The sequence below is a fragment of the Leucopleurus acutus genome (assembly GCF_964270905.1).
Source record: "Leucopleurus acutus genome assembly, chromosome: 5".
Taxonomy (NCBI): Eukaryota; Metazoa; Chordata; class Mammalia; order Artiodactyla; family Delphinidae; genus Leucopleurus; species Leucopleurus acutus.
In genome coordinates, this window is record NC_139147.1 from 135,319,537 (window position 1) to 135,332,380 (window position 12,844).

Below are 12,844 nucleotides of genomic sequence, written 5' to 3' on the forward strand. Positions count from 1 at the left end.
CGGTTCTGCACGGCAAGTCCTGGACTCCAGGTCTTCTGGTTGCAAATGCGGGTGGTGTGGGTTCACGACATCCCTTGACTTTGAACCCACCATCCCTGCCAATGTTTCTGAGATCACTGGTGCTCCAGGAGGACTGTGCTTGCTTCCTGTGAAGCCACGTGTCACTTTAGGTATTTCTAACAAGGCACATTCTCTGTTGCGCTCTGTCTCCCTACTTTGAAGTTTGGTCCACTCTTTCCATACACGTTGAGCTCTATTTGAAAAGCGCTCCCCCACTTCACCCCACCCCAACCTCCTTCACCCCGAGCCTGTTTCTACATCAGAGAGCAGGTACTTAGGAAATATTGGCTGAATGGCCGATGCGAGGCTTTCCCGCCCACATTAGGGTTGATTTTTATCTCCTGAGGAATAGATGGAGGTGAGAGAGTTCTCAGGTGAAGAATTAAGGGCTACTAATCCGATCAAGCAGACCCTGGATTGGAAAGTGGGAGGGGCGGGTGAAGGGAAGTACGGTCACTGACGGTCTCCTGAGGGCCAAGGACTGAGTCCGGGGCTTTGCGCTCAGTATTTTCTTAAAAAGCAAAAAGCAGATCACACAGAAAATATAATCAAGGGTCCTACTTTGCATCCAGCTGCCAGAATGGCTGAAGACCCTAAACTCAGCACTGGGAGAGGAACAATCCGTAGGAAAACCCAAGGGAAGACTAGGCAAACAACGCGTATTGCACTGAAGCTTAGCCTTCAGGTCAATAAACAGTTCTCCTAAGTGAACTGAGTGTGCTCAGCACAGAGTTCCAAGTCTGTACTGGTCTCAACCGTTTCTGATTCTTCTCTCAGGATTTCCCTCCCTGCCGGCCAGAGGCTGGCACAGAAGCACGGCTCTTCAAGGTAAAATCTATCCTGTTCACGATGCGGCTGCCACCTTTGGGTCAAGCAGAAGAGGCTCTGCACATACTTTTCAACTTAAAAGGTCTCTAAGCTCCAGTAAGGGTTAGATGTCTTTGCCAGAATACACATTTCTAAAAATAAAAGCAGAAACACAGCTAGGACCTCACTAATAGGAAATCTCCTGGGGTTTCTGTAACCACCGCGTCTCATTTGGGAGCAACGAGACAGAGGTTTGGCTAAGATCATCCTAAAATAACATCATTTAGTCAGGCAAGACCCTTTGAATTGGGTTGAAGATGCGTGTGTTCTTTGTGAATTGCAGGCCATAAGGTTTTGCCCACCTGAGGACTGGGGACAGTCAAGTGCCACACCTCAGCTGGGAGTGAAACACAGCCATGGCAGGAACACGAGCCTCCCCACCTCCGCCTCGGGGCCCCTCTCCCCACTCACAAGCCCTTAGCTCAGCATGAGACGCTTGTGGTGGCCAAGAAGTCCTTGAGCCTGCGAGCTGTTGGTGGCAAGCCTGTTTCTACTGAGGTGGGGGGAAGGGGGGGACAAGTCTTTTGCTTCCTGGGTCATCGCTGGAGAGGCCGGGGTTAGAGGAGGTGGAAAGGCAGCCTGATAGGGAGGTGGGAAGAACAGGTGTTGCAATCAGACACAGTTTAAGAAAGACAAAGGATTTAGGAATGATCTTCAAAAGAGAAAGAGAGTGAAAGATATTCAGTTTGGAAAAGCATGTGGGAAAATGGAGAGAGCCATAAGATGGAAAACAAAAGGATGCAAGATGAATCGTCCATACTGAGGCCTCGTGATCAGGGATGTGTTCTCTGAGCCAGGAAAGGATGAGGTAGCGTACAGTCAGCTAAGTTTTTCTCAGTAGGTCTAGGGTTGGTGCAAGGAAGATGCTTCCAAGGCTTCTGCTAATACAACCGGGGGGAAAATGCCTTCCACAAGACAGCAAGGCTGGAAAGAGGCTGAGAACGGCACTGAATGTCGCCAGGGAGCTTCTGAGCTCTCCACCCACAGAGCTCCTGCACATGTGCCTGCAGTGTGGGGTTACGGATGCGTGACAGCGCTAGCAATACATTAACTGAATCTTGCCCCGATTGCGTAAGTTCTCTTGTCCCTTGCTGCTTGGAGTCTGTCATGGGCCAGTATCACCAGGTGTCCTGGGGGCTGTGAGAAATGCACATCTTCAGGCCCCGGCTCAGACCTACTGAGTCAAAATCTGCATTTTTAACAAGACCCCCAGGTGAAGTATATCTTATCCTTCTACAGAGGACTATGCTACCCACAATTAAATGCAGTCTTTCAAATTCTTAAAAGAATTACAAGAAGCTTTTATCACAGTGTGGTTGACAGAGAGAAAGCTGTCTGGTGATCACATTTTCCTTCTGTGTTTCTCAAATGTCATTAGTTAACTGCTTGCTGAACATTTCCAAAGACATCAATTGAACGCTGTTTTTGTAAACATCAGCAAATCAGATGCATAAAGTTCTTGCAGAGGCTAATAAACTGGTTTTCAAACGTGGCCTCCTCTTACAGCTAATTCTTGCATAAACGTTAGGACAAGTACAAAGTCAGTAAGGATGTGTGCCATAAAGCAGCAGATCTGGAGTCCCACTACTGATTCGAGTGTGGCCTCCGCAGGATCATCAGTGGAAGAGAGTCCAAGGCCTGGGATGGGGTCTGGGCCCCTGGCACCAGCGAGCTGTGTGTCACTCATTCTGCCCGGGCCTCGGTTTCCTTATCTGTGAAATGAAGAACGGCCGAGACAGCCTGTTGGGGGTCCACATCTTCAACAGTCTAAGATCCTATGGGCTACAGAACAACTCTAATTTCCCTTCATTCATTGCATTTAACCCTCCCATTGTCTGTGTGAACCACCAATGAAAGGGCAAGCTGCCGGAAACTAGTGTAAATACCAAACAGATGAGGGGAAACACCTCCCCTGGGAGCAGGCAGGGCGATCAGCAGCCCAGCTGCTCACAGATCAGAGAAGTGCAGGCAGCTCAGCCACGTGCAATTAAATTACGTGTGAACAACGGCAAACCTAAAAATAGCCTGACTCAGCCAGGAGGTTCCTGCTGTCAATGGTTTTCAGCTCAACTGTCAGAAGTGACTAGAGCAACAGAAAAATTAACATGTGAAAAAGTCTTCTAAAGTTCACAGGAAAAGTTTAGATTTAATAAAACACAGATTTTCACTTCCCGTCTCTAAATCTTTGAACTCACATAGCTCACTTATGTGGAGGTAATGAAATGGGAATTTTGGTAGAGTTTTGAGAAGACAAATACTTTTTCAGTGTTGGCTTCCAGAACTATAAGGAAATAACTGCTAACCAGTCAATTTTATTACCTCTACAATTAAAGGACCATTTAAACAAATGCCTTTATTTAATTTTTAACTGAGATGCTTTTCTCTGTATTTGTTCTGTTATAAAAATAGCCTTCAACTGTACTTGACATTTTAAGATATTATTTCCTGTCTGATGATAACATAGGCTGATATGGCATTCTCTTGAAATGAAAGGAATTTAGTGAAAATAATTAACATTAGAAAAGGGTGCAGAGCAGTAACTCCCAGGATGAGTATGTGAGGCTGCTCTCACGGCCCTCGGGAGGCTCATGCCACGGTGGCCTGCAGACGCACCACTGGGCTCTGACAAAGCTGCTTTTGCTCAAAGAGCTCACACACCTAACCTGAGGACCAGCAGATCCAAAAATCCAGCATCTTTTGGCATGATTTGATGGAGGAATATTCGAGTAGGTTTGGGGAAGTGTGGTACTGTTCCCAGCTCTCCCGCTAACTAGCGGCGGGGCCCGAGACCGGTCGCTACTCAGCTCTCTGGTCATGGGCTGGCTGAGTTTCCCAGGCTCGTCCACCAGAAGGGACAGTTAAGAGTTAAGGGGAAAGAGGGGAGCATTTGTGCGGAAAACCCAATCTGTGCTGGGCTTTAAAAACACACTAGTCTTGGCAACCAACTGGCAAGAGACTGATCTTTGTATCTCCATTTTATATATGTAGACGCGATCATAAGCACGCTGATCTCACAGGTGACGGAGCCTGCTTTCAGCCCTGTGTCTGTCTGATGCCCACGAGGCTGTCTCTCCTTCTCAGGTACCACTGTAGCCGCTCTTACAGCTGACTCTTGCCTGCAGTGTAAAGACTGACCCCCAGGTGCTAGTTACACGCACTTAAGGCATCTACAGATTTTCCAAGCATAGAAGACTAGGTCCCTTAGAAAGTCCCTCTATAATCTTCCTTTCACTCAGGCCACCACTGTTAATGGTTACTTTCACATCAAATATATTCTATTGTGTCACCTGCTGTTTTCACTTCATAATATATTATGAACATCTCCTTATGTTAATAAATATTTTAATCTTTATAAAGATTGCATTACTATATTATAATCAATCACTTAGTCATGGATTTTTCACTTGTGCCTATTTTTGAACTACTTTAATAATCAGGAAAAACAGAAAAGGTCATATGGAAAAAATACTAGGGTATTAAAGTCATTTTTAAAGGATATAATTTAAAAAGTAGATCAAGAGCTTCACCTCAATTTATCTTTGTGTTTTCCTCAAATTTTTGCTTACAGTCAAAACTGCCTACAACCCGGGAACACCCTTTAATAAACCAGCGTTATACATGCAGATGAAATAAAATGCATCTGCAGTCCCCAGGGCCACGAATTCTCTGTAGCAGCCCTCAACCCTACTGTAAAAATGCAGTCGTGCTATCTGTATGGCAAAAAGAAGTCGACAGCCATGTGAAGGGATTCTGGCTGAAAGTGAAACATATACACAAAAACAAATCTAGTTTTGTGGTGAGCTGAAAATTCACAGCTGGGTATGGGCTTTTCTTTAATTAAAGTGCTTCCCCCTCCCATGCAATGAGAAAATGCTCTTCTGGTGCTGACTGAAAGAACAAAAATCAGAGCAAAAGCTGTTTGAAAATTCTGAGGCTTAAGTAAAGTTGCTTTAAAAGCTGCTATGTGGCCCAAACAACTTGGAAATATCCTACTCTAGGATTTTGCTAGAGTTCCAGTACATCTTTTCAGTCACTTCTTTGTTCTCCTACTTTGGTCAAAACCCAAAATCAAGTAACACGAAGGTCACCCATTTAGCTAGAGAAGGGAAAAATACACACACGTGCATGTGCACACACACATGCCCACACTTACTTTAAAATTAAAATTATATTTAAATAATTAACTAAAACTAGTTATGTAATACATATCAGTTATTTATACATAAGCTACCTCTTCGTTACTTCTTTTTGAAGCATTTTATTTTTTTATTGCAGTATAGTTGCTTCACACGGCTGTGTTAGTTTCTGCTGCGCAGCAAAGCGAATCAGCCATACGTATACACACATCCCCTCTTTTATTTGGATTTCCTTCCCATTTAGGTCACCACAGTGCACTGAGCAGCGTTCCCTGCGCTGTACAGCAGGTTCTCATTAGTTATCTATTTCATACATCGGAGTGTATATATGTCAACCCTAATCTCCCAATTCATCCCACCCCCTTCTTTTTGATGCATTTTAAACTGTGATGCGATAAGATTCATGTAAAATCAATTCTATATGAATTTTAAAAAGTGATCATAAAGAAACATATAAATAGAGTTTTGAAGGGGGTGGAAGCAGGTGTGACGGGGAACATCTCTTTCTGTGATTACAGATACTACCTTTTTGATCACCTACTGCGGTTTGTCCCGCAGCTTCCCCCTCCTGAGCCCTTTCTCTGGAGGAGGGGTCAAGAGAGCAGAAAGAAGGCGGAGGATAGAACAGGGCCCAGCGAGCGGGAGGCCACGCGACACTTGGTTCAAGCACCTCTCTAAAGCCATAAGAGAGCGTGTATTACTGGCTCCAGGCCAGTATGTTTTAGGCTACATCCAGACGACAGCCGTGTTGGCCACATGTCATGGACTCAGGACCCAGCAGGCTGGGTGACTGATAGAATCTGAGGTATAAAGTCTATCTTCATCCCTCTTGAGTTTTTTCATTCTTCTAAAATAGAGGAAGGACGGCTGAATTTTGGAGGCAAGTGAGGATTGTGTTCCTGACTCATTATTGAGACCAACTTGCCAGCGCAAAGTCAAGTACAGGAACTTAATTATCTGGATAATTTGGGCACCAGGAATTCACTTTGCCTTTGTCTCCATTACTCGGCTAATTCAAATGATTAGATTTTGCCTGGGCTGTCACTGCTATTCCTACATAAAGTGTTTGTCTATAATAAGCTTCATGTTCTACAAACAACTGCTCCCTGGGTCTAGGAAAACCAAGGACTGAGCTTCAGGGCTGTCTTATACTTACAACAGTTATTTAAACACTCCTTTAAAGGGTGAAAAGTAGGAATTTATACCATATGCTTGTACATGTGTGAAAGGTTACATAAGATTCTTCATTTTAACATCATTTGTAATGTTAAAAGATTGGCAACATCTTAGATGCTCATTAGCCTGGAGTTAAGTGAATTATGATACAGCCATATAATGAGATTCAGTGCAGGTGTAAGAAAGCACGAGGCCACTCTCTGTATTCATATAGAAGTGCTCTCCATAATACAGTGTTCAACGAGAAATCAAACTGCAGAGCAGTGTGAGGATTATGCTCTACTTGCACTCTGAAAGGGTAAGTGCAGGGTTATACTGGTTTGTACAAACATAGTTTATTTCTGAAGGATAAACACGAAACTGATAAAAAATGGCTGTTTTCAATTGTCAAAAATAGGATTGAGCTGTGAAATATACATGATTTTCATCTGTTTTGTTCACTAGTATTTCTCCAGTGTCTAGAAAAGGGCCTGGCATGTTGCAGGCGCTCAATATTTGTGGAATAAAATGAAGAAAAATTAAAAAAACCAAACAAACATAAAGTCTATCTTCAGCGAAGGCCCCAGAGATGGGCCACGCTCATGGCCCCTGCCAGTGGGAAGAGGCCTTGGTAGGTTCTCTTTGGTTTCCCCTCATAAGTGGGGTACGTCCTGATTTCTCACAGTGCTTGGTATTGCCACTTCTCCACAACACCAGGCAGCATACTGGCCATTTCCATGAGATTACATGTCCTGTTTTCCTAATTTGCTCCCAAACTACAGATACTAGACACTGGAGAATGGAGAGGGAAAGGATGTCCATAAGTGGGCTGAAAATAACCACAGTATGGATTATAAAAGTTCTGCAAGCAGAATGGAGTTCCTGAAGCAATACACAGGTGGTCCAGCAGAGGCCTCTTCTAATATAAAATACAGAACTTTCACAAATGTAGAGAATAAGGCCTGAAGACTCTCTCATGTGACATATGGGCAACTCACACATAAACTCAACTTCAAACTAAAACTTCTTTTTTTTTTTTTTAAAGACATTTCTTAAAGTATAGGCACAGTCAGAAGTAAGAAAAGGTCAGGGTCTGGACATGCATTTTGGGCAGGTGGTTAAAAACATATACTTAAAAAAATAACGAAAGCACTGTCAAAATAATCATCACATGAGTGATGATAGGCAGGTTAGCACAAGAGTAGAGCTGACCATCTGATCTTGAAAGGTCAATATTTCATTTTGGTTTGGGGCAGGGAGATATTTACAAAGGGCAGTGTAGCCGTTAAGAGCTGAAATCTAGAGTCAGACTGCTTGATTTTGAATTTCTCCTCTACTCACTGGTGTTATAATTTGGGGAAACTGTATTAATCTCCGTGCATCAGTTTCCTCATGTGCACAAGGTGGATAGTAACCGTACACCTACTGCAGCTCTGCTGTGTGGGTTACATGAGATAATTCACGTAAAGCGCTCAACACAGGCCCTCGCGGCTGGGCTATTAGTATCACGACTGTCAGTGTGCCCAGGGCCAAAGTACTTCACTCACCAAGATGAGTGTCCATCACCTTTGCACAGTATTTGCACATGGCATCCAGGTCATTCAACTGTCCTTGAAGGAGGGAAATCTGGGCTTCTAATTCTTCTTCCTAAAATGAAGGGAGCAAAGATATGAAAATGAAAAAAAAAATCAAAGAAAATCCCCAAAGTCCTCCAAATGATCTGAACTGTTAAAGAGCCACAGTGTCTTTTCAGCCCTAGACAGAACAAAAGAAAGCAACAAATAAACAACAGCAAACCCACTACTGCCACCGCCAACAAACCAGAGTAAGGGTAAAGTGGAGGTTTAAAAAAATCTGGACTTGGGCTTCCCTGGTGGCGCAGTGGTTGAGAGTCCGCCTACCGATGCAGGGGACACGGGTTCATGCCCCGGTCCGGGAAGATCCCACGTGCCGCGGAGCGGCTGGGCCCGTGAGCCATGGCCGCTGAGCCTGCGCGTCCAGAGCCTGTGCTCCACGATGGGAGAGGCCACAACAGTGAGAGGCCCGCGTACCGCCAAAAAAAAAAAAAAAAAAAAAAAAAATCTGGACTTCTCCTAATTGAATGCCAGCTTTGCGCCACGTGTCAATGTTTACCCATACAACCTTGTATTACAGAAGTACATAAAATATCTTCAGTAACTACGGAGGCACACCAATTGAGAGAGTAAATGGGATTTCAGTGGACCCTACTCCTTAGGCAGCTGGTACAAGACCATTACATTTTCTCACACACATCTGAGAAACCAAAGATTTCCATTTGTTTCAGACAAATCTCATCAGTTTCTAGATAATGATAATCTCTTAAAACGTGAGATTTCCCAAAGCACTTGGAAAAGTTCTGTCCCCACAGCCCATAATTAGCTGCTCTTAACGTTTCCTCTCTTGGTAGGATACTAGAGGATTGTGTTTATTTGACTGTTTCCAGGAAAAAAAATACTCTGGGTGGGATACTTATCTAAACGGTAAAAGACACTCTAACTGTAACAAAAGGATAAAACGTGGGTTTTGGGGGTTTTTTTTTTTAAGAAAAAAAGGAATACATGCAAAAAAGTTCCCAAGGAAATTTCGAAGATTATTGGAGTTTTTCTCAGAGAAAGAGTAATCCTCAAAGCTGGAGGAGGCTAGCAAATTGATATTCGAGTGTTAGACACTTTTCTTTTCACATTAAGAATCCTCTGTGTCATCAAAAAAAAAGGGAAGAGAAACCTCCCAAGAGATACTTTTTCTTAGAGACTGAATATAATTTGACACATAGATGGAAATTAACAGTTGAAAAGGTTACTTGTAGGTGTACCCCATTTAAGCAATACACACAGGCAGCACTGAAAAGCACTGTCTTTAACGGCTGCCTGGAGGCTGAGCCCTTAGGAATATGCATTTAAATGCCTGACGCAGAAAACAGACACAGCCATAGCTCTAAAAACAAATTACTGTGAAATGCCCACTGTAGGATTACACAAGCATGAACCATGTACTTTATACATCCCACAAGGCGAAGCAGCCTCTCTCCTGATGCTCCAGTAAAGACAAATGCAACCAGGAGAAGCTCAGACAGGGAATGATTACTGGGGCCTTGGGTAGGTGGTTTCAGGGCATTCTTCTTCTCCTTTTTCTCCTTTGTGTCTGCACAAACTTGAGTTTCCCCGTTCTATCAGGACCCTACAGGAATCACAGAAAGAAGGCTACATCTGTGGGTTAACCCTGGTTGTGGTTCGTCTCCAAAGATGGCCACCATCCATTCCTTCCCTCCCTCAATGGACATGCTGTTCCACTCATCAAGAGGTAGTGTCTATTTCTCCTCCCCTCGAATCCTGGCTGGCCTGCCACTTGCCTCGATCCAGAGGATGCGGCAGAAGTCAAACTGCTCCAGCTGGGGGCTAGTGTAAGAGGCCTGCCAACTTCTGCTTTCTTCTGCTTGCACTAGAGGAAGAGGGCTACCATAGTTAGTTGTCAAGAAGCTCAGGCTAGGATACTGAAAGGGAGGAGAGACAAAATGGAGAGAAAGAGGCCACAGGAGAAGCAGTGAGGTTCTAGACACGTGAATGGCATCTTCCTGGACCCTTCAGCTCCATCTGTCTGAAGCCAGCCAAATGAGTAACCCAGTCAGCATCGCGTGGAACGGAAGAGCAGCCTAACCCAGCCTTGTCCAGATGCCTGATCGGTAAACCTATGAGAAGTTACAATGCCGTTTTGAGGAGCGGGGTTTGGGGGTGGTTTGTTACGTAGCCACAGATAACTGACATGGGGGTGGAATGGGAAGAACACTAGAGCGGTATATGGCACGAGGAAATCTGACTTCTATTCCTGGTCCTGCCATTAACAAGTCATGTCAACTTCAGTAACCCTCTACCCAGTCTGGGCCTAACTCTGACACCCTCTGGAGAAGGCAGAGGTTAGCTACTTTGCTCCCAAGGAGTTGACAAGCTTGGAGTTGGAATAGGAAAGGTATATAAACTAGAGGATGAGGGAGAGTACATGAAAGTCTTACAAAGAAATAAGAATAACTGCCCTGGGAATCCTGATCCCAGCCTCCTGTCCCTCCTATGGAACAAGTCACCTTTTCAATGTGTCACAGATACAAACCCAACTGGAAGAGTCTCAAACTGTACTGAGGCCAGCTCGTGGAAGTCTTTCGAAAGAAGGGGACCCAGGTATGGCCAGAGTCTGTCCTTGCACTCGGCTACCATTTGGGGTGCTGAGAGCCCAGAATGGACTAAAGGACACCAGGAACGTACCACCTCCTGGCTTAAAAACCTCTTGTCTATTTACTCTATGTATTAGTTTAGCTTGGATTAAGCCATCACTTCTTATAAGATGCAAAAGCCCTTGGGAGCCTTAATCCCCAGCAGTCATTCCTACCTCGATGGATTTATTGTATTGTTTATTTTCTTTTTAAAAGCTGGGAGGGAACAAGAGCTGGAGGGGACGCAGGCCTTGCCTGTCGGTGGTGAGGCACTGACAGCTGGAGGGAAGTACGGAGCTCAAGGGGGTCTCTTCCTCCAAACGTGTTACCGTGCTGGTAGGAACATGACTGTAAGGAAAATGGGCTGAGGCTGGCGCCCTCTGAACTGTGCAGTGCACAACCTGAACAAGCGCACGGGGCAGACTCGAGAGCATGGCAGCGGAAGCGTGCGCTGGCTGAGCACACGGGGATATAAGACACAGTCTTCCAGGCGTGCACTTTTGCGTAGGACACTGATGGCAAGTGAAGAGCGTCTTGCTTGCCAAAATCCTGAGTCAACCTCAATACAAATGGAATCTGCTCTGTAGAAAATGGCAGTTTTCATTAATTTAAACCTTTTTTTTTTCCCCAAAGGAAAGCTGACACTAAAGCCCAATTATGAGATAAGAGGAGCATTCTGGTTGAAACAGGTTGAGGGGCGCAAGAACCTCTTCCGTTTGAAAGTTTGAAATTCAGTGTATGATCTCTCTCGAGTTTGCTTAATCTTAAAATATTCCTAAGCCCTTCAACAATCACTCAGACTTTATAAATAGAAATGGCATCACTTGGAGGCAAAAGGGTGGCTTGTCATTTATTCTTCACTCTTTCATATAATTACAGATAAAAGAAGAGCCGAGAATCAAGCTTCTAAAATTGTGAGAACTGACTTTCCATTTCTATCTTAGCTTCTCAGGCTCCACAAGCCTCCCGACCAACATGCTTCAGACACTGACAGCTTTAGTCCATTGTTTTCATTAATGGTCTGTAATCAAAAACAGATGCTTGGCTAACTGCCTTGAGGTTTCACAGAAACAACCGGTTAGTGTCATTTTTATGTATAAATAAGACATGAAGAGAAACGCTTACTATATTTACTTTCACATACATGTTCTGTCACAGGAGGGAGGATGGTGAAACAGGGCGGAATTCAGGGGAAGACACACCTGGGTTTGAATCCTCTTTCTACCAGTTACTGGCTGTGTAATCTTGAACAAGTTGCTTACTTTCTTGGTCCCCTCAGCCCCACTTGGCAGTATTGGTGGGAGGACCAAATGATAACACATGGAGAGTGTCTGGCAAAGAACAGGTACTCCATAAAGGCAATTATTCTTTTTTTAAACATTTTTTTAATCAGGTCAAAACAATAAAATGGATTTTAAATACAGAGGTCTATGATTCACTCTTGGTTTAAAACTTGTATGTGGTCCAGCCCAGAAAGATGAATTAGGGCTTGGGAGCCCATTATTGTCTTAAGTTCTGGATAATGAACTGATGTGTAAGGCAAGAAACGGATGGAGGATTATGAAGTAGGGTGGTGTGCAGACCACGTGTGCAACACACAGCACCAGATGGACCTGGCAGCCCTGCAGAGAAGGACCAAGGATGAGGGTCGTCCCATCAGAAGAGGAAAACAGCCGTCATCTACCCTTTTACAGTGGTTAGAATAGGCCTGACCCTGCGCTTCACGTGCATGAACTCATTTAATCCTCACAACAAACCTATGAGGTAGACCCTCTCATCATGTCCTACGTGAAACGTGGTCTCCTCTGTAAGCCACGTTCTCTGGAAGTGATGCCAAGGTTGACAAAGCTGTTTCAGAACCCAAGCCACTTAGCCCACTACTCCTATTTCCCCATGTGTATATATTCTTTCTTATGCTTGATTACTACTAGGACTTACAAGGAATAACCTCGTATCTCAAGTTTCCTTTAAGAGAAATTCACTGTTTCCAATGTTAAGTCCTAACCCCAAATGGCTTACTAAATTATTTTCCTTCAAAAACACTCAGGTATGATTGGCTGTGTTCCATTTAGTTTGCGGAATGATTTCTGCTTGGACTGTATCTGGAGAAATGTGTTTTGAATTTGCCTTTTAAAAAGTGGTGCTTCTACCACCATTCACCCCCAGATGGCTGATGCATCATTACACTTCCACTCACATACTGTATGTCTCAAATGTTTAAATTGTTTTATAATATATGGCTTATATATATCAATTTTGTTAAATGCTTCAACATCTTTGTGTTCTTTCTGGGTTAATAACAGGATGAGATTTTGCAGTTTATGGTTTATTCATTAATTTTTCCAACAAATATATTCATTTGTATTGTGCTGTCCCTTGTGGGAAATATAATAACAAATGAGAC

General features: G+C 44.0%; 1 protein-coding gene across 1 annotated transcript in view; it reads right to left on the reverse strand.

Moving 5' to 3' along the window:
- TBC1D5 (TBC1 domain family member 5) overlaps positions 1-12,844 on the reverse strand; it is a 411,864-nt gene that overhangs the window by 13,349 nt on the left and 385,671 nt on the right. The window contains exon 18 of the mRNA XM_082840369.1: positions 7,766-7,865. Coding sequence (XP_082696495.1) covers positions 7,766-7,865 — 100 coding nt within the window. The remainder of the gene's footprint in view (positions 1-7,765; positions 7,866-12,844) is intronic.